Genomic DNA, 20,869 nt, shown 5'->3' on the forward strand with positions numbered 1-20,869 from the left:
CCTCCTGAGTTGTATAACAAACTTCCTCTCATCCTGCATCAATTTTAAATGAAGTAGATCAAAAGCAGTTTCAATCATATTAAACATATTATGATCATAAAAACGAAATCAATTGCTAAGAGGATTATATTCGTTCAAACAAATTACTTAACAGCAAAATGCTCGAGAAATATTCAATTGATAAGTTGGGCCTCACTGTCTTCTGGAAGAGCTTCCTTATCCTTTGGCTCTGGGTCGTCGTAGTTGAAAGTTGCCAGATCACGGCGCATCGCGTACGCATCCTCACCATCAGCGTAATATTTCGGTTCAATTTCCGAAATGCTAGAAAAATTAAAATGAAATGTTACAAAACCTAAACCAAATGGTTTACAATGAACTAACGTGAATTTTAATGTATTTGTGTATAGGTTGAGTGCTGCTCGGTTGCTTTTTCTCACGTGTAGAGAAACATATTTGGCGTTGAAACATTCAACCATGGAGAGAGAAGCCTGGTCCATTAGTTTCTGTGCGAGACCTAATCTCCTGTCGTGAGAAAACAATTTTAATTTTCAAGCAAAAAGTTTAAAATGAGGAAAATGAGGCGAACCTGTGCGATCTTTTCACGGCAAGAGAGGTAATGTGGCCGTGGGGGTCGTCTTCACTATCCTCCTCCATTTTCGCTAGAACATACCTTTGCACAGAGGAAGTTTTATTTAGAAAGAATTAAAAAAATCACCGTGACCTTACCCAACAATTTTCCCATTTTCATCTTCAGCAACGTAGCTGAGCTGTGGCCAGGATAATCCGTGATAGAAATAATACTTCATCTGGTAATTTTCAGGCAAACACAGCAGATTGCAGTGCTGCATATTCATCAGATCATCAGGCTGTAGAAGAAAACAAAAATGGTTAGTTATAATAGTGGCTCATAAAATACATTATACAATGTTAATATCAATGTATCTATGTAATATGAAAATATAAACAATGAAATCATGCCATTTATGCAGCTATTCAAGTACCATAACTATTTTGTATCAAAAAATGTTTGTTCTAATGTTCTAATGCATCTTCAATCAACATCAACTTAAAACAACGTGTCTAGTATGGTGTCTAGATATTATGATGCCGAGTTTTTCTTAATAATTTTACACATACCTTAGCACAACGAATATTCATTTTGAATATTGTTCCAGAAAAACCACTAATCGTCAACTTAAGCCGAGTTGTTTGTATGTAGGAGGTTTGTGTCGTTTGTGATCTGTGTGATTCTGTGTTTCGTGTCCGCCCCTTTAATCTCCCAGCTGGGAATCACTGCGTCACCTTGCGGAGCTATTGCAAACTAAAATAAAGTCAAGATCGAAGATTCTTTAAGGTACGCAATAGGGTGAGCAATATGCCGCGCTTTTTAATTTTGTAAATCATTCATTCAAAGTTTTAAAACTCGCGGGAGCTTAAGAATCTTTCTAGTCTCTTCCCCTTGAGTTTAAGGACTCCCACACATATGAAAGACATTAGTCGTGGCTTTCTCCACAGTCCTATAATATCTCTTCAACCAAATTTATTGAAACACACGGAAAGTGCACTGTCGACGCAATTTTCATACGTCGGATGGCTCAAATACCGGTCACCTTGGCGTTGTTTCTTTGGCATTTGAGGAATGTTTGTGTCCTGTAGAGCGTGCTGAACATAACCAATCAAGGTATTTTGTTCACTCGTGACAGTTCAGATTGTTAGTGGAATTCTAAAACACTTTTTCTTGCACTTCAGGCGACAGAGTAGTACAAGTAAATCACTTGATAAGGGAGCTCTAGAGACGCCTCCGTGATGGACATCGCTAAGTCAATATTTGGGCCAAAGGTACCTGATGGCTACGCCGGAAGAGATGACTACAACGTAAGCATGATCTTTTTACGTATGTATCTATATATTTTCCTTCCAACTTATGTGAGCATAAGAGAAACTTAAACTCGAAACCCCACAATCCATAAATCAACTAAGTCATTATTGGACATCCACAAAGTGAAATAAAATTAACGTGTCGGTGGTCGAGCAACTTTGGCGATTTTACCCTGAAGACACAAAAAGCAGTGGAAGGGAGCGAGAAGCATGATAAGCTGATCGCCGGGAGAGCAGCAAAGCAAACGCAGCTGTCCGCGGAGAGAGCTGATGTTGGATTAAATTCTGCAGGCTGGAGAGGCTTGCTAGACGCACGATGCGGGCCAGGCCGTTGCTGAGCGGCCGCTGTTTGGCCGGCTGCGTGGCCGCCACGCTGGTCACCGCCCTGCTGCTGGCGCTGAGCCCCATCTCGTCGCCCTCGGACTGTGCCTGCCCTCGAGTGGACGCCCTCAGCGTCAAAGCCCCAACGACGCCTGACGGACGCTTGGCGGTGCTGGTGCCCTTCCGAGACCGATTTGACGAGCTGATCGAGTTCGTGCCGCACATGCACAGCTTCCTGCGCCACCAGGGCCTCGATTTTGAGATCTTCGTGCTGAATCAGGTGGACCAATTCCGCTTCAACCGCGCCAGCCTGATAAACGCCGGCTTCAAGATGGTGCGCCGCTATTATGACTACATTGCTATGCACGACGTCGACCTGCTGCCGCTCAACCACAACCTATCCTACGCCAAACCGCAAAACGGCAGACCCTTCCACGTCGCAGCCCCGGAACTGCACCCAAGGTAGCCCTTGGCCTGCTGAAGGTTCACGCTTATTTTTTTTGCAAAATTGAGTCCTCTGTTTCACGCCGTATAGAAAATTGTCAATATCATGGGTTCAAATCAATGCCTCTTGGATTTTTCTATATCTATGATGACTTTGAGTAATGACTAATATAATTATGTATAGTTAGAATGCAGGTCTTTTTGTTATTGTAATATTTTATGGCTTTTTAAAAAATCCATGGGATTATGTGCTCATTTTTCTCGCACTGTTAAGGCATGAGTGTTTAAAGGCAACGGTAAATACTTTAGCATTTAGGGGATCTGTTGCTGGCGGCTAAAAAGTCAAAGATGGCAAAAGGTGGTTAATTGAGTTATTCATGGACAACTGTCTGGCGTTTCTTTAAAAGGTCTCTGGGGGGAGGGGGTTAATTGGGACCCCCGGTAAGCCCATGTAATGTGCTGAGCAGAGGTTTAAGAAAAGTTATAAAATATTCAACTTACAAAAATGTGCTGATTGAAACCAGTCGGATATTTTAAATTGAATACCAACCTTTTAAAACGCGTCACAATTTGAGCAAAATAGCAAGTTACTTTTGCATTATAATCAATAAAAACAATTAATTTGACCAAGTTGAAAGTAAACCCAAAACCAAGAACTGACAAATTAGTTTATATTAATTAATTGCCAGTGGATTTACAACTGAATAATGCTTTTTACATTTTAAATTTTTGATCAGTTTCTGTAGCTAAAATTACAAACCAGTAGGTTCAATTTCTTTTTAAATTTTGCAAAAAAAACAGCGTGGAAGCAGGGACAGGCGATTTTCTAACTAACAAACCAAATGTAGGTACCACTACCCGACATTCGTGGGAGGCATCCTGCTCATCACGACGCACGACTTTGAGCTGGTAAATGGCATGAGCAACAAATACTGGGGCTGGGGCCTCGAGGACGACGAATTCTACGTTCGAATGCGCGACGCGCGTTTTAACGTGACCCGCCCGACAAACGTGGCGACCAACTCAAGCAACACCTTCTGGCATAACCACGACCGCGGGCGACGGAAACGTGATTTCGCAAAGTGCTACCATCAGAAGGAGGTGACGCGTCGCAGGGACCGCTATACGGGTCTCAAGGACGTCAAGTACCAGGTGCTGGCCACGCACCACCTCAAGATTGACAATCTGCCCTTCACGCTGCTCAATATTAATCTCGAGTGTGACAAAGTGCTGACTCCGTGGTGCGAGTGCGACGAGCCCAAGGCGGCACTGGTTGATGACAAGAAAAAGCGGAATAAAAAGCCCTGATCTCGGCTTGATTTGAGCCGCCGCCCCCGAATAGACTTGCTAGCTCTTTCGTTTAGAAATTTTCCATAAGTTGGAAGAAGAAGGCTAGAAAATTAATATTTAAACCTTTTGAAGGCCACTTAAACCACTTCTAAATATCAAATATGAATTTGATTAATTCGTGCCATTGCTGAAAGGAATTTGCGAAAAAATAAAATTTCAAAATGCTTTGCTCCTTACTTTAACATGGCTGTAATTTTCATCGATTAATAAAATTTATAGAAATAAACAATAATTTAAACGATGTAACGAGTCGTCTATTATTATACATTGACTTTAAAACCAGTGGACATTGCATGCACCAGTCTGACATTGCGACACAAAGTAGAACTGAGTGATAATTTTACAGGAAAAAGTGGAGACGGCGGTTTCAGACGAGGAGGACAGCAGCGAGCTGGGCGGCTGCCCGGCAGATGCACCTGAGGGGATCAACGCGTTGTCCGAAGGGGTCATCCCGACCCCCGGAGGCCCCTTCTCTGCTCTCACGTCGTCCATGTGGCCGCAGGACCTACTGAGCCAGCTGGGCCAGCCGGACGACCCAAACTCGCAGCCTGACTACTATGACGAGTTCGGCTTCAAGGTGGAGGAAGAGGACGGGCCAGAGCCGAGCTCAAATCAGCTGCTCGGCATTCCATTTGTAGAGGACCCGCAACACAAGCTACAGTGGTTGGCGCACCTCCAGTTCAGTCACAACAGGGAGGCAGTCAGCGATCTCACTTGGGATACTGTCGACGTCCGGCTACAGCGCACCGACCGCCTCAAAGAAATGGTGAGGCATGGAATCCCTCACTCGCTGAGGGCGCAGCTTTGGATGAGACTGTCAGGTTAGAAAAGCATTAATATAAAATTATTGTGGTACTAGAAATAAACATTACCAATGGCACCGAGAAAATAAAAATTAATATAATACAAAAACTAATGGCCTACAGAAACTAAAAAAATGTAATCCACGCATGATTAAGTTTTCCTGAAATAATATTAATTTTGAAGGCAAATATATTGAGAGAAATGGTACTGTGCAGGAGCTCTTCAAAAGAAATTGGCATCTGAAACAAGCTACAAAGATGTGGTCAAGGCTTCAAGCAACGACACGCTGATGACCTCTAAGCAAATTGAGAAAGACTTACTACGCACAATGCCTACCAACGCCTGCTTCAGCCGCAACGACAGCACAGGCATCGCCAGACTTAGGCGGATTCTGAGGGGGCTTGCTTGGCTCTATCCTGACATTGGGTGAGGCCCTCAGATGAAGTTGGGTTAAAACAAAAATTAATTTCACTCCTCCGCAGGTATTGTCAGGGTACGGGAATGATTGCCGCGTCTCTTCTCCTTCTCATGGAGGAGGAGGACGCCTTTTGGATGATGTGCACCATTGTGGAGGACCTCCTGCCCGCGTCCTACTACTCTGCCTCTCTACTTGGTGAGTAGAGGCATGGGTTTGACGCATGAATCTCGAGCTCATCTTGTCGTTGCAGGTGTGCAAGCTGACCAGCGGGTGTTGCGCACCCTCGTGTCCACCTACCTGCCAGATGTGGACAAAGTTATGCGAGATCACGACATTGAACTCGCGCTGATCTCTGCCAATTGGTTCCTCACAATTTTCGCGTCCGTTGTTCACATGAAGGTGCTCCTCAGGGTTTGGGATTTGTTCTTCTTTGAGGGCTCCATCACCATCTTCCAAGTTACCCTTGGCATGCTGAAAATGCGAGGTAAGTCTTGGTGCAACTCTAATTAGAACATTATTATCTGATATTCGCCTTCAGAGCCAGATTTGATGACTCTGGAGAACTCTGCCCAAATATTCAATGCCTTGTCAGACACCCCAGGAGACATCAAAGAAGTCGAGAAGCTGCTGGAGGTAATAAACTCAAAACTGTGCAACTGGAAGGTTTTCAACGCTCTATTCTTCTTTTGAAGGTGTCATTTGAGGTGTGCGGCACTCTGAATGACATGATGATTGAGACGCATCGTAAGCGTCACCTCGCCTACCTGATGGCTGACCAGGGAGCTCTTGTGGGTAACCCTGAGTCTGTGTCCAACTTGCCAAAGCAGCACTTAAGCAGGTTCAAAACTTTTAATGCCATTCTCCTCCGCTTCATTGAATTTTTTAACTGCTTTCGCGTTCGCATGATTGAAAACTTCTAACCTTACTTCCTCCAGTTTTTCGCTGTTATTCTGCATGTTATAGTCTGATTTAGATGCTTCAATAACTGCTATATTCAAATGGCTTAAAGCCTTCACTGCTCTGTATAACAATTTTGTTTCTCTGTTAATATCTTGTGCTTCTATATATATTTGGTGCACAAAAAATAAATGCGCTGAACTACACTGCTTTGCGATTTTGGCATGGTGATTTTGCTATACGCTGTAAATATTTTGCTATTGGCCTGTTTTTTTTTGTAAATAAAAATTTGCAAGAGTTTTGGCGCTAGAAAAATTCTCCTGTTTTTTCAACGGTCAATAATTCCTACACAGGCGACAAGTGAAAAGAAACAAATCGGTAATCCAGTTGCTTCTATTTGGCGATGAAACAACAGAAGATGACATAAAGAGCAAAAATATCAGACAAACTGAAATTTTGGTTGATCTGAGAGAGGCTGTGCTTCAAGTTGGTAGACATTTTGTGGCACTTGACCCAAAGATGTCTCGGTTGTCACTGCAGGTAATTAGTAATTATTTAATGGCATGCAAAATTTTATGATGAATAATCCACCAGGCTGACTACACAATGGAAAGCCATGCTCGAGACCACGAAAAATACGTGGACGTCTCACTAACCAGAAAGAGACGCGCGAAAGCATTGTTAGGTACATTTTCATTCAAATTTTCTTATTTTCTATATTTATTTAAAAAAAAAACATTCTTCTCTATTGAATGGAGATTTTTTAAAGATCTTTTTTCCAAAATGTCCTAATTAAGTCATTATCGGGCTTAAAAATTTTAAATTGTAATTTTTTTCAGATTTTGAGCGTCATGATGACGATGAATTAGGCTTCCGAAAAAACGATATCATAACTGTCATAAGTCAGAAAGACGAGCATTGCTGGGTTGGTGAACTGAACGGCCTTCAAGGTAACACCAGCCGTTTAAATTTAAAAAGATAAATATTCACAGTGAATATACTCCTTTCTAGGTTGGTTTCCAGCTAAATTTGTAGAGTTGTTAGATGAACGTAGCAAGCAGTACTCCAGTGCGGGTGACGACGCTGTGTCGGAAGCCGTCACTGATCTAGTCAGAGGGACCCTGTGTCCTGCTATCAAGCAAGTGCTTGAGCACGGCATGAGAAAGCCTTCATTTTTAGGTAGGAGAGCATTCTGTTAATGCAATGTTTATGATGGGTCTAAATTATGTTTTTTAGGGGGCACGTGCCATCCGTGGCTATTTGTAGAGGAAGCGGCAAAGAAGGAGGTCGAGAGGGACTACAACTCAGTGTACAGCAGACTCGTCTTGTGCAAAACCTACAGACTGGACGAAGATGGAAAGGTTTTGACTCCTGAGGAGGTAGCCACGCCCGATAGCCCTGAAAATTTTGGTTAATTAACAATTTGGCCGCTCCAGCTATTGTATCGGTGCGTGCAAGCAATTAACCTGACGCACGACGAAGCGCACGCCCAGATGGACGTCAAGCTGCGCAGCCTCGTCTGTCTTGGCCTGAATGAGCAGGTGCTTCACCTGTGGCTGGAGGTGCTCTGCTCTTCGCTGGACGCTGTAGCTAAATGGTAATTTATTGAATTTATTTTCCCCTCAAATTACTTTAGATTTCCCCCTAGCGTTCTAATTTTCATTATTGGTCATTCTTAGCTCCACACCAAAGCAGGGTTAAAGCGAAAATAATTCACACTAACAATTTCATTCAAACATTTCAATTTGGCAAAATATTAAATTCATGATTTAATGATGATGTACCCAATAAATGATTTAGTTTATCCGTGATATTTTAACTTGTTTGCGAATGTTCGGACGAGACAGGTGATATTACGTTGTACCGAATATATACGCAAATTATGTACAATTCCAATCACTGAACAGGTACTATCCGTGGAGTTTCGTGTGCAGTCCGGGTTGGGTGCAGATCAAGTGTGAGTTGCGGGTGCTGTCTCAGTTTGCCTTCAATTTAAATCCCGACTGGGAACTTCCTGCCAAGAAGGAGCAGTCACAACCTCTGAAAGATGGCGTCAGGGACATGTTAGTCAAGCATCACCTCTTCAGCTGGGACTTGTGAATCAAAACCATTTATTCAAACTTGACCAATCTAACTCAACTTGTTTAGCAGATTTAATTTAAGTTATTTGTTGACTCTGTTGCATTTCTTGAAAAAAAATATTTGTATTTATTCATAATATTGTTTTAGTAGCCCTAATGTAGCTAATTTTTGTTAAATTTATGAAAACCAAGTCTCACCATTGTGTTAAATAAAACTGCATTCCATTCAAAGAACAATTTATTTCAACAAAAACAAACCAACCACTATCAGCTCTACAGCTTGTAATGACGATCAGGGCAATTCCTAAGCCGTTCTGCTGCCTGCTCTGCAGTCAAGTCCCTTTGGGCTTGAGCAAGCAATTCGTACCTAGAATAGATATTATTTTTATTAAGTTTCGTCTCACAATCAGTATAACCCTTAATTCACTCACCCGACCATAAACTTCTTAATTGTGGCCGACCTCAGTAGTGGAGGATAGTAAATTCCATGAAACACCCAATGGTTCATATTTTCAGCCAAATATTTTCCAGTTGGTGCACCTATGATTAAAATACTTTAAATCACCGACACTGCAACATCAGAAACCTTTCTTACCATGCCAACCCATGGAGTAAGGAAAGCTGGTGTTGAACAGGTTGTCGTACTTTGTGGTGATCACCTTTACAGCCTCAGCAAGGCTTTCAATTTGGTCTGCTGACAAGTCAGTCATTCTTTTGGGCAGAGGAACTGATTCTTCTTTAGGAATGGGCAAAATCATAGTTTCGAAAGGCCAGAGAGCCCAGTAAGGCACCAAGACGACCCAATCGGAGTTGCTGAAGACAATTCTCTCCTGAAATTTGGACAAACTTATAGAAGACCGAGTCAAGTCTCTCAATTAGTACCTTTTTACTGCACTCTTGAGTGACGTAGTCCTTGAGCAAAGGCTTGCCGTGCTTTTCAAAGTACTTGCGCTGCGTTTCGTTTTTCACGCGGCCCTCGTTGGGCAAAAAATCGGAAGCCCAAATCTGACAGTGTGGGTGAGGATTAGAACAGCCCATGATGGCGCCTTTGTTTTCGAACACCTGCACCCACGAATACTTCTCACCCAGCTCTTTTATTTCACGCATCCAGCTGTGTGCATTTATGTTAATTTGAGTAATTTATTTTTTGAACTTAACAAAAATATACTTTTCGATGACTTTGACTATCTCAGACACGGACATTAAAGGAATGGAAATGTCCGAACGAGGGTGAAAGCACATCACCTTACAAGTGCCCCTCGCTGCTTTCACTTGAAACAGTTCGTTTTCTTCCCCATTTTTCACTTCCGGTTCCGGAATGTCTTCCAGCAGGGCCGGGAAATCGTTTGTAAATGTATAAGTTGATTCGTAGCAAGGGTTTACCTAAAACGCGAAAATATTGGAAGTAAAAAATCTGTTTTTACTGTATGTAATTAAATGTAATTAGTTACTTGGCCATTGCCACGTTTGGCACCCGGACTCAGAGGGTTACTGGTGTCTGTTTTGGATTGATTATCGTCATCTGAAACCTTTTCAACCTGGCCAGTCCATGGGCGCATCATACGATGAGGCGAGACCAGCACCCATTCTCCCTTCAAAGGGTTGAACCGAATGTGTTGGTGCTCTTCAAGATGATTTGATTATTTTAAACTCCGAAAATGGAAATAAACCACAAGTATGTACTCAGTCGCAATAAAAAAATAATAAACCCTTTTTACCTGTTGGATTGAAAGACATAACTTCTGGACTGAGGCAATCGGTTGAGACTTGACGATTAATTTATACGAATCTGACTTAAAAGGAGTGACAGAGTTATTATCTATGCTTGTAGATCAAAGTTCTCACTGAACGAGATAATTATCAAATATTTACCGCAGATTGTTGCTTATTTACAAGTGGCTTTTGATGTGAATAATATGAAACGTGTCGTCTTCGTTGCACAAAAAATCGAAAAATGCAATCAGCACTCAGCACAATCCGTTGCAACTTTCAATAACAGAGAATGAAATAATTAAATGCTATTAACATCTGTCTTAGATTAAATTTATACTCAAAACCTACTTTTCTAAATGGGAAAACAGGTAAAACACGTATGACTGTATTAACTGTTTACTCGCGTATTTTTCCCACCGCGCCCTCTCTTGCCTCTCTCTAATTGGCTGCTGAAGTTAGACACAAACCCTTGCTACCAACCAAATTTGACAAATTTCTTGTAGTGGTTTATTGAGCCTTGTCATGGATAATGTTGGTTACTCGCATCAGGCATCAGCTGCGCGAACTTGACCGAAAACACAAAACACATGGGTTGTGGCTTGCTGAATGCTTTCATCTCGTCACACGTGCGGTCGGCGGCTGAGTTGTAAATTGTCCACAATATTTTGAGTTGTGGAGAGTTAAATTTGGCTTTTGACTGATCGAGACACATTTATATTTTGTCTCGTTCAATTCGTTTTCAGTTTGTGACGTCGTTGTTGGTACAATCTATTGGATTTAGGCGAATTTTCCCATCAGACAGACGAGCACTTTTATTGCGACTTACAAAATGGTATTGTATTTTATTTGGGTAAAATTTCTGGCAGCAATCATTAATTATTACGTGTACATGTCGATGAACAGGCGAAAGCGTCCAAGAAAGGGAAGGGCCGTGGCCACAAAATCAGCAAGGTTAAGAGGACCAACCAAATCAAAACAAAGTTGATGAAGCAGGGCAAGCTGAAGGGAAAGGGCAACCGACACATGTCGACCATCTGCCGAAATCCTAAAAAGAATCCACCAAAACCAGAAGTGCCACCAGTTGAAGAGGCCAGCGATGATGACATGCAAGACATGATGGACAAGGACGACATCCAGTTCCTGAAAGACTCCTCTGCTGCTCGGTCTTACAAAATTCTAAAACGGTTTAATTTTAACGGAAGGTATAGTTGCCAAAGCATTAGATTTTTGTGTTATTTTTTTATACCTATTGGCTTTTTCAGAGAGGAGGGTCCCAGGAGGAAAAAGACTAAGGCTGCAGGCGAGGACAGCGATGATGAGGAAATGGAGGAAAAATATGAAGAGCAGAGGCAGGATGATAGCGAAAACTTAAAGCCTCAAAGGGAACTCTTGCCCATCAAGACAAAGGACGGAATCATTAGGCGAACTACAACAGAGCCGGTAATAAAGCTTAAGCCAGAAAAAGTTGGTAAGAATAAAAATATACTTGCCAAATCAATATGAAGTAATGTTAAATTTTAACCTCAAGTCCAATTGATTGAGAATGCGGGAAAGCTGGAAGAAAAAGAAGAGGAAGAAGATGACATAGATTTGGGCCTGGAGGAAGCAGCTGATTCGAAGTTGGACCTGAGCCAGCCTCTGACTATGGCTAAAATGCTGGCGCTCAGGCATGAGCAGGTCAGCAAGTACAGACTCAGGATTGGATGTTTGGCCAGCGGAGTGCTTGAGGATCCTGTTAACAAGGTAACGTGTTACTGATTTGTCTACAAAGTTTGTGATTGCTGATGGTAATTTTTAGCTGGGCAACTTGAAGCATCTGCTGTCGTTCCTGAAAGACAAGCAGCCGACAGAGGTAGCGTTGACAGCTCCTCGCTTGGCTGCAATTTCCCTGATGGAAGTCTTCAAAGACCTGCTGCCAGAGTACCAGATTAAAAATGTGGAAGAGCCCAACGTCAAATGTAAGAGCCAAAATTCTGAGTATTGAACACGTAAAACCGTCTAATTCTAAATTAATTTATTGCAGTGAAAAAGGAGACGCTGAAGCTGCGAACAGAGGAAAACATGCTTTTGTCTAGCTACAAAAACTTCCTCACGCACTTGGAGAAACTGCTCGGCCCTATTTTGAAGCGGCGCGGCCAAAAGAATCAGGCATCTCCACCAGGCGTTCGGTTGGCCATCGTCGCAGTGGAATGCATGAGCCAACTTCTGGAAGCCAGGCCCTACTTCAACTTCTCCTTCAACCTTGTGCGTCTGCTTGTTCCATTCCTGAATCACTCGATGCTACCAGTCCGCAGCACCGTGGCCAAATCCATTTCACAGGTGCTGAAGGATGACAAGAAAGGCGAAGTTTCCTTTGAGGTGAGCTACAATTAATTACTAACTGCTGCTAATCATGGTTTCGATTGAAAATTAATTTTTTTTGAACCTCTGCTCCTATCGCGTGGGCTATGGAATTTACGTTTCGGTATCAATTGGGGAATGTTATGGTGCTGCACAATAAATTGTTTGACAAGAATAATGAAATAATGGAAATAAATTAAACCAGGCTTGAAGTAAAAGTATTACTACCTTAAATAAAGTTTTCCAGTGTTTTGGATATTTTTGAAATTGTGTTTTTGAAGTGTCTCACAAGTTCTCTTTATTTATTTTAAGCCTGGGTTGGCAAAAATTGCAATACAACTTACTGCTGGATCGATTTTGTTATTAGTCGCTCTTTAATATCCATAAATTTTTGAATTATATCAATATCCTGCTTGGAAATTTTTTTAAACTATCTAGAGATTTTATTTTCGAATTCAACATCTTAAAAATTTCGCTACCAGCTTAATTCCATAAATTCTGTTGTTGAAAAATTGAAAATGTTATTTTTTTCTGCATACTCTTATTGTTTTGGCATTTAATCTCTACTTCATTTTACAGATTGTGAAGAGAATCAACGCTTTGGTTAGGTCTAAAAAGCACGCCGTGAGGCCAGAATGTGTTTCTGTTTTGTTGACTTTACGTATCAAAGATGTCAATTTAGACAAGGAGAAAGAAATTGAGAAGAAGCACAAGAAACTTTCCAAGAAGGAAAGATTCTTGTCTAGCTCAAAGAGAGATCGCAAGGTAAGTTGACAACAAAACAAAAAACTCCGATATTCAAATTCAATTTTGTGTGCAGAGGGCCAAAAGATGGGAGGAGCTTAACAAGGAACTTCTTGAGACTAAAGCCGAGGAGAACAGGCACACCAAGCAGAGGCACTTCACAGAGGTCACGAAATTGGTCTTCACGATTTTCTTCAGGGTGCTCAAGTCTGCGCCTACCTCAGCACTTCTCACAGCCACTTTGGAAGGATTAGCCAAGTAAAAACGAGTTTATCCCGCATTGGAAAATTCTAAATACAAATGTTCTTGTCAGGTTTGCCCACTGCATCAATGTGGAGTTCTACAGTGACTTGGTTAACGTTTTAGAGGGTCTGTTGAAAGATGAGGATAACAAAATTTCTCTTCGTCATCAGCTTCTCTGCATCAAAACAGTGTTTGCCATTCTGTCGGGCCACGGAGAATTCCTTACCATCGACCCCATGAGATTCTACGCCCAGCTTTACAGAAATCTCATGAAGATTTTCATTGGTAAACTATAGTTTCATGAAGACTTGATCAAATTAGTTATCTACGAGCAAAATATGATATTTTGATTAATTATATAAATTCTCAAAATTGGCTTAGACTTGGTTAGTGAATTTTCGCTGACTTGTATATTAATATTTTTCCACGTTAGGCCGCAAACAGGAAGACCTGAAGGTCGCTTTGGAAATCATGAATGATGCTGTGATGCGGAAGCGCAAGTCTCTGTCTCAGCAAAGACTTTTCGCCTTTACAAAGCGCCTGTGCACGGTGGCACTGCAGCAACAGCACAATGGGGCCCTTGGTTGCTTGCAGTTGGTCAAAAGTCTCATCGAGGTTTGTTTCAGCCCAAATTGTTGATCAGTGTAGTATCAAAAATCATTTACAGTTCAGCAGAAGCCTGGACACTTTGCTTGAGCCTGACCCCTCTGTCGGCCAAGGCGTCTACATGCCCTTGGTTGATGATCCTGAGTACTGCAATGCCAAAAACACCGCTGTGTATGAGCTTTTGATTCTTAGGGTAAGATTTTGTGTTAAATTGTGAACAGCTAGAGTATAATTATATTATAATTAAAAATGGTTTCCTCTCAACAACTATCAAGTGTTAATCTAGCAAACAATTTAAATGTCTAAGTTATCTACGAGTATTAGCAATTGTGACATTTACAGGACCATTACCATCCTTTGGTCAGGGACTATGCTCGTCACATTCTGAAAAGACCAAACATTGAGCAAGAAACTGGGGAGATTGTGTCGGGTGTCCTTCCACAGAGCATTGAAAAAATGTAAGTTTGATGATTTACTAGTTAGTTCTTGCAGCAACATATATATAAATTATTTAATTTCAGGTCAGCTACTGAGTTGTTTGATGAGTATAGTCCTGCTGATGTGCAATTCAACCCTGCGACTACTGCGCCCTTCCACTTCAAGCCTAAGCAGCGTGTTTTCTTTGTGCCCTCTAAAGTTAAAAACGTGAAGCTGCGTTATTTGTTGGAAGACATCTTAGACGAGGAAGAATCATCAGAAGGTAAACACAAAGAAGACCCGAATGATGTGTAATTCCTACGTTATTTTCATTATCCTCAGGTAGTCTAGACTTGGTCTTGGCCTGAACTGAGAAAATAAATATTTCAAAAGTTTCTATTTCTAATTGTAAGCTCTAAGCTTAATGTGTTTTAAAGCAAATCCTTAATCTATATATTTAAGTCCTCGGGAATAGAGAAGGCCACTACTTCCTCTTTGAATTCACTCTTTCTTTGGTCTCCTGTTACACTAAAAATTCAATGACACAAGTGATGATCTCGAATTGCTTACAAATGCAAAATACTTATTTGCATTTAAAACGTGTGGGTGAGGTTTGAGTTTGTTATCCTTCTCAATGGTGAACTAGAATATTTTAACATAAATTTAAGGGGAAGGAAAGCTATTTAAATTGCTGCTACTGTATGATAGAGTCACAACCGGTTGTGCGGCCGAAAGTTCTTATTCAACTAGACTACTTCTTGTCTTGGCATTGAAGTGCTATGTATTTTTAAATTCGTAAAAAATGGACGGAGACCTGGGAATCATAGACCACTACTTGTGAGTATTTTGATAAAAAAAATTGCGTATAGCTTTTTTGCTGGAGCTGGGAATTTGTCCTTAAATCAAATTAATTGTTAACATCGAGAAATATTGGTGCGAAAATTAATATTATTTAGCCAGCATTGTAATATTATTTTATAGTGTGGGTTTTTACCGTGAGGTGGTGCGCGTTTCATGTATACAAAGAATGGTGCTGTTCTCCTGCCTCAGGAAAATTGCAAATCGCGATACAGGAGGCAGGAGGGGATAGGAGCAGAAATATTTATTAGGTCTGCAAATTCCTCAAATTTCTTAATCACCGTACCTTAACGATTCATGACTCTGTTGGCTCGCATTGAAGTGTATGTGTAACGCAAGTCATCGAAGAGCAGTGAAAATTTTTACTGAAATTCACTTCGTCGCTCGCGTTGAAACAAAACAGGTAAAAATTTAAGTCAATTTTGCTTTAAAGATAAATAATTTTACAGTAAGCTTACATAAGTTTAAGTTTCGTTGGTTTTCTAAATAACCGCTGATCTTCCATTTATTAATGCATTAGTTTCCGAGAAATATATCTCAGCAATTGATTTTACACCCATCACAATTTTTCGCGAAGGTTTAAAACCATTTTACGTGGAGAAGTGCAGTTTTTTCATTAAATTTCTATTCAACGGGTGCAGATTAAAATTCTTTCGCTAATTTCGGCATGGAAGTTTTCATTCAAAAATAATTTCTCCACTTTCCCTGTGGCTGTGGTTTGTCATTTACGCTAGAAGTGGGTCAATTTTGAAGACAGCGCGAGAGCCTCACTTTCTTCAGCATTCCTTAGTGATGTAACATCCTAGACGCATCTTCTAATGCCACTCCTTTTTAGGTCCAATGAGGGTAATAGGAAAATTGGTCTCCACCTTGCTCCGTCCTTCTGAGAGGGATGCTCGTTTCATCCTCTCCACCCTTCCAGCTCGAAGCAGGTTCACAATGGCAGATGTAAAGGTGAATATTATCAAAAAGCACTTGATCGAAATTTCGATAAATTTTTTTTCAGGTTCTGGACCCTTTGCAGGAGTCTTCGATGGACGAGGAGTGTATTCTGGTAGATGACAACGACAAAATCGTCGGCAGCGCTAGTAAAAGAGCCTGTCACTTGGTCAAACCTGACGGCAGTCTTCTCCTGCACAGGGCCTTCAGTGTTTTCGCCTTCAACGCTCAGGGACAGCTTTTAGTGCAGAAACGCTCGCAATTCAAGGTCTGAATGCCGTGGCACAACTTATTATTATTTTTTAATTATTTGAATAATCTGCTATATAGCAAGACAGCAGGTACTTTGATTCAAAATTAATTATATTGTAGGCCAACAGGGTTACTGTAACACCCCTTACATCACCAAATCCAAAAGAAAATATCAATATACAATCATCAATTTGATTATTCAATACGCGCTGACTTGAGTAGAGAGCCATTCTGTGTTTTCTCAGATTTTTTCTGTTTTTCTACTCACAATGGTTTAATTCACTCATTGATTTTTGACCTGCTATTTTGCGTGTCTTTTCTAGTTTTTTTTTTCAAAACTGGGAAAATAAAAACAGCTTTATGAATCAGATTAGAAAAATCTGCTTGAGACAAACTTCCAGATAGATTTTGACACCTAACTGTATTGTTAAAAGTTGATCTTATAATATGATTTTAGGTAACATTCCCTTCGATGTGGGCAAACACATGTTGCAGTCACCCACTGAACGTGCCTGGAGAGGTGGACGGTGAAGCTGGCGCCAAAGTAGCTGCTAAGAGACGACTCGGCTTGGAGCTGGGAGTTCCTGGGCAGGTGGCCAACCCAGCTAGAATGCATTTCCTCACCAAAGTCCACTACAAAGCGAATTCTCCCCGAACTCAGCAGCAGCTCCAAGGCCCACTTTGGGGTGAGTGATTGTTATTGCAAATTTATTTGCTATTTGTTGGTGATCAAAACTTGATTATAAGGTGAATGTTCTATGCTTGCGAAATGATATTACCTTCATCAAAATTTCTGTTGCGGAAAATAATGGTTCTAAATCAATGTTATGGGTAGTAAAGTATAGTTTTTTATTCAAGGACGTGTTTCTTGTGGATTTTATCTTAGAAATCATTTTAGGTGAGCATGAAATCGACTACATTTTAATTTTGCGCGGATTGGAAGAGTCACACCTGCTTCCGAACAAGAACGAAGTTGCCGAGACACGATTTATCAAGCGAGCTGAACTGACAGACTTCTTGCAGCAACACAAGGAAAGTCTGACGCCGTGGTTTTCGCTGATCGCGCACACTCTGCTGCCCGTTTGGTGGGACCACTTGGACAACCTGCAGAGCGTTGAGCAAGGCAACTCCATTCGCCGCTTTTGAACAATTCGCAGTGGCAAAATTAAATTGCTGGGACTCTGGTGTGATTTAAGTGAAAATCAAGCTCGGTGGATCATGTGCAACTTGTTGCAAATCGACAGTCAACAGCAACCATAACTCTATGCAACTCTCTATACTCACGTTATTAATCAGTTACATAAAACTATGATAAACACACGCTACATTTTGTGCAATATCAAACCGTTAAACTGGTACGCATGTTGTTAGGACGAATTTTACAAAAAATCTCGTCCTCTAAGTTTTTATGAACATATTCATGTTATTAAATTTTATACTTGGAAGGAGCACTCTTCCGTATCGAAAAATAAAGTGTTGAACAAATTATAACTTGTTTCAATCAGAATTACCCAAATACTCTGAAATTAAAACCCATAGTCATCAGATCTATAAACTTTTATTGACCAATAACAATTTTGTACACCATTTGAGCAAAACAAAATAATTACTCCGCTTAACAAGACAAGAGGTGGAATGTTCACTGACAGTATGCTTCCATAAGGATTAAATAGTAATTTTTTCAGATAATAATCATATCATTCCATCATTATTCATATAATATAATACCTTCCATATTATTGGTGTTGCGTTAACCAGTCCATTCAATCCAAATTTAAGCCTAGCAACCTTACATTGGCTGGCATGTACAATATCCTGGGTAACAAAAAGTCAATACACAGTTAAATACACATATATATTTAAGGCTTGGTTAGCTGCCATCGCAGATAAAATGGAGATAGCAAAAGGGAAGCAGATTTTTCGTTTATCTTATAACATGAAGCATGGCAGTCATATTCTTTCCCATACGAGGCAAAATTTGCGCTTCTAGATTCGAGTTCACCTCCAGCCAAGTGTACTTGTCAATAAGTCCAACCTGAGAATTTAAAATTACATTAAATTGTTTACAAACATTCTACTTATTAAAAAAATAAAGAGACAAAATTAGAGAAGACAATTTTATCAATAAAAATACAACTTGGAAGAATTAAAGATTTGTCTTAAAATTATTCCACACATATGACAAAAAAGTTGATTTATTTCAAATCCATTTTTAGAAAAGAAGTCACATATTTCATGCTCATTTGCTTACCTCCTCCAGAGGCTGTCGGATGGAGACAAGTAGAGTCAAACAGAAGCCATCACCCTCAACATCGACACTGTTGGTCATTGGCGAATGCTCAACATTCAGCACCCCGTGCGGTCTGTGTTGAGGAAGTTCGGCGCCAAAGATTTCCTAAAACAAATTTCCCAAACAAAACATTTATTTTTGGATTTAAAAAAGTGCGATAACAGTCATGTCTTAATTTAAAATGTTAAAAACGGGACTTAAAAAATATACATATGAAATGAAGAAAAGGCTTATCTTTCCATTTGAATTAATTTTAATTGAGATATTTGGATATTTCAACCTGCAAAAATAATGGTTGAGGGCGATTTTCAAAAAATATTTTTATATTACCGTCATATACTTCTTCAGCGTGGAATGGAGACTGCGTCTTGGGTTGATTTCGCAGACTGGAATGTGCGCTTCCGTTTTTTCGGACAGCAGGATGTGCACTCTATTCCTAAATTAGAACAAAATAACGTTACTTCCTCTATCCATCATGCTATTTAATTATGGCCACATGACACTCGCCGTACATGGGGCGTTTGCGTTATAATCTTGATTTGGTTAACTCGCTAATATTGATTCATGTTTGAAATGATCAAATAGTATCAAAATAGTGCAATATTTATTGCCCATTTATCAGGGAAGAGCTTTATTCTTAGAAATATGGCAAGTTATGCAACGCGCTCGTCAGATGCACCGAACGGGTTGCCTACATCTTAAAGAGCAGGGGTTGCTCTACGATTGTATTCAGCTAATTCAAACCATCTCTATATTCTTTCATATGAATTATGCTATGAAAAATGAGCATATTTTTATGAAAATGAGAAGATTCACTACTTACGTGTCCTTTTTCCTCACACAAATGAGCAGTCGGAGGAGCAGCTTGTTGTGGTGTCTGGCGACCGGCAGGACTTCTGGGTGCCACATCTGCTTTTCCCGCATGGCAGACCAGTGTTGGCGGCCGCGATCCACCAACGGCTCCACGTCAGACGCCCTCAAACTCAGCTCGTTGATGTCCGAAATCCACTTGGCCTGCAACGACTCGGAATCCGCGTCGGCTGGAGTCTTTAGACGACCTAAAAAAAATTAAATTTTTTCAACCATTATTTAATATAATCGTTATTGTACTTTTAATTTTTGGAAAGGCGATAAGTACCTGCGGTGTTCCCAGTGAAAACGAATCGGAACCAACAGCCCTCCGCAGACTGGACCATCACAAGGGTTGTACTCTGCATTGTCAAGCCAGTTTCTTCCAAAACCTAAATTCGCAACAAGCAAATATCATCAGTCTCATTTTATTTACACTTTTTGGGCGCAACAACCTCACGCTCCACTGCCTGTTGGATGGTCTCGCCTACTTCAATGTGTCCCGCAGGCAGGTACCACTGTCCAGCGCAGGACCTTTTGGCCTCCTGCATCATCAGGACATCACCCGACTCGTTGATCAGCACGGCGGCAACAATGTAGCAAACATTCTTGTTCAAATTAGGCACGTAGTCTGATGGGGCGGCTGGAGCAACGCCTTTAGCCACTGAAAAATGTGACATTTAGTGAAATCGTAAAAATAAAAAGGAATTCTCTGGATCCCTATTTTCTGTTATTAGAAATAAATCGATTACAAACGAAAATTGCTAAAATTTTAACAAAAAAGATTAAAATTTCTCTAATAAAAATTTCCCTTCTTTGTCCAAACCCAAATAATCAAATTACATACAAATGTTTCCCAACTGAAACAGTGAATATTTGAGTAAATTCCTTAAGAGTGCGTCATTAAATATTGTCAATTTAAGTGCGAACGATGTTGGCATTGACACAAGAAATCTGGGAGGAGATTGGAATGCAGAGTGTGTTATGGACGCACCTGTCGCGTCGTTCTGCGCCTCAAGGGTGAAGTCGCAGAAGTCCTGCGATTCCTTCAAGGCGTCGCCGTTCAGCAGCCTCTTCACGTTGTCCTCGATCCTGTCCATTTCGTGTCCTAACGCAGCGGATCGCGGGTCGAATCAGCCACGCAGACAGACGAACCGCATAAGTATTTGGGCACCAATTTGGGTTCGATGTTCGTTCACGGTGACGACCTGACGGTATCCAGCCGATACACACAAACGCATTGATACATAAATTATTCGTGGATAGATGGCTCTACCTTAGGAAGGATGGATTGGAGCTGCTTCGGCCGCGCGACACCGCGGCCACGCAAGGCATTTCATTAGCGCTGCCGTCGCTCCGGCTCTGCTCTTCGCAAATCGAGAGCATTGAGGCAGGAATATTAGTTCCGAGTTGCGCCACGTGCCT

General features: G+C 41.0%; 6 protein-coding genes across 9 annotated transcripts; 3 read left to right on the plus strand and 3 right to left on the minus strand.

Annotated features, from left to right (window-relative positions):
* Window positions 1–112: 112 nt before the first annotated feature.
* On the minus strand, window positions 113–1,260 carry vnc (GNAT family N-acetyltransferase vnc). Its single transcript, XM_065479956.1, has 5 exons — window positions 1,138–1,260; window positions 727–866; window positions 587–670; window positions 382–522; window positions 113–321 (listed from the first exon to the last, which is right to left on the minus strand). Exons 1-5 carry the CDS (start codon window positions 1,156–1,158, stop codon window positions 174–176), a joined length of 534 nt encoding a protein of 177 aa, XP_065336028.1. The 5' UTR covers window positions 1,159–1,260; the 3' UTR covers window positions 113–173.
* Window positions 1,261–1,749: 489 nt separating this feature from the next.
* On the plus strand, window positions 1,750–4,239 carry beta4GalT7 (beta-1,4-galactosyltransferase 7). The gene is made up of 3 exons (XM_065479954.1): window positions 1,750–1,875; window positions 2,170–2,661; window positions 3,492–4,239. The coding sequence occupies exons 1-3, from the start codon at window positions 1,847–1,849 to the stop codon at window positions 3,949–3,951; spliced, it is 981 nt and encodes a 326-aa protein (XP_065336026.1). The 5' UTR covers window positions 1,750–1,846; the 3' UTR covers window positions 3,952–4,239.
* LOC135936931 (small G protein signaling modulator 3 homolog) lies at window positions 1,750–8,294 on the plus strand. The gene is made up of 14 exons (XM_065479944.1): window positions 1,750–1,875; window positions 4,340–4,814; window positions 5,013–5,223; window positions 5,280–5,410; window positions 5,466–5,699; window positions 5,754–5,848; window positions 5,908–6,053; window positions 6,466–6,652; window positions 6,707–6,797; window positions 6,952–7,062; window positions 7,124–7,291; window positions 7,349–7,491; window positions 7,549–7,709; window positions 8,020–8,294. The coding sequence occupies exons 1-14, from the start codon at window positions 1,807–1,809 to the stop codon at window positions 8,210–8,212; spliced, it is 2,415 nt and encodes an 804-aa protein (XP_065336016.1). The 5' UTR covers window positions 1,750–1,806; the 3' UTR covers window positions 8,213–8,294.
* A 124-nt stretch (window positions 8,295–8,418) lies between these two features.
* Window positions 8,419–10,179, minus strand: Galt (Galactose-1-phosphate uridylyltransferase). 2 transcript variants are annotated; one of them, XM_065479952.1, is made up of 8 exons: window positions 10,066–10,179; window positions 9,912–9,986; window positions 9,645–9,817; window positions 9,362–9,576; window positions 9,076–9,304; window positions 8,789–9,023; window positions 8,625–8,733; window positions 8,419–8,560 (listed from the first exon to the last, which is right to left on the minus strand). In XM_065479952.1, exons 2-8 carry the CDS (start codon window positions 9,928–9,930, stop codon window positions 8,467–8,469), a joined length of 1,074 nt encoding a protein of 357 aa, XP_065336024.1. In that variant the 5' UTR covers window positions 9,931–9,986; window positions 10,066–10,179; the 3' UTR covers window positions 8,419–8,466. The 2 variants fall into 2 exon arrangements, with proteins under 2 accessions (XP_065336024.1, XP_065336025.1); XM_065479953.1 differs by having other exon boundaries at window positions 9,912–9,982; window positions 10,066–10,161.
* A 318-nt stretch (window positions 10,180–10,497) lies between these two features.
* LOC135936930 (nucleolar complex protein 3-like) lies at window positions 10,498–17,796 on the plus strand. 3 transcript variants are annotated; one of them, XM_065479940.1, is made up of 17 exons: window positions 10,500–10,738; window positions 10,810–11,108; window positions 11,169–11,374; window positions 11,435–11,649; window positions 11,705–11,864; window positions 11,930–12,264; window positions 12,826–13,011; window positions 13,067–13,248; window positions 13,304–13,518; window positions 13,667–13,848; window positions 13,901–14,032; window positions 14,182–14,297; window positions 14,361–14,539; window positions 15,950–16,068; window positions 16,121–16,321; window positions 16,763–16,991; window positions 17,204–17,796. In XM_065479940.1, exons 1-17 carry the CDS (start codon window positions 10,736–10,738, stop codon window positions 17,449–17,451), a joined length of 3,207 nt encoding a protein of 1,068 aa, XP_065336012.1. In that variant the 5' UTR covers window positions 10,500–10,735; the 3' UTR covers window positions 17,452–17,796. The 3 variants fall into 3 exon arrangements, with proteins under 3 accessions (XP_065336015.1, XP_065336012.1, XP_065336013.1); XM_065479941.1 differs by having other exon boundaries at window positions 15,950–16,062; XM_065479943.1 differs by lacking the exons at window positions 15,950–16,068; window positions 16,121–16,321; window positions 16,763–16,991; window positions 17,204–17,796 and adding an exon at window positions 14,599–14,662 and having other exon boundaries at window positions 10,498–10,738.
* Window positions 17,797–17,847: 51 nt separating this feature from the next.
* On the minus strand, window positions 17,848–20,861 carry LOC135937726 (8-oxo-dGDP phosphatase NUDT18). The gene is made up of 8 exons (XM_065480933.1): window positions 20,721–20,861; window positions 20,439–20,652; window positions 19,900–20,108; window positions 19,734–19,836; window positions 19,419–19,653; window positions 18,926–19,031; window positions 18,557–18,700; window positions 17,848–18,340 (listed from the first exon to the last, which is right to left on the minus strand). The coding sequence occupies exons 2-8, from the start codon at window positions 20,542–20,544 to the stop codon at window positions 18,230–18,232; spliced, it is 1,014 nt and encodes a 337-aa protein (XP_065337005.1). The 5' UTR covers window positions 20,545–20,652; window positions 20,721–20,861; the 3' UTR covers window positions 17,848–18,229.
* Window positions 20,862–20,869: the final 8 nt, after the last annotated feature.

The sequence above is a fragment of the Cloeon dipterum genome, chromosome 2 (genome assembly GCF_949628265.1).
Source record: "Cloeon dipterum chromosome 2, ieCloDipt1.1, whole genome shotgun sequence".
Taxonomy (NCBI): domain Eukaryota; kingdom Metazoa; phylum Arthropoda; class Insecta; order Ephemeroptera; family Baetidae; genus Cloeon; species Cloeon dipterum.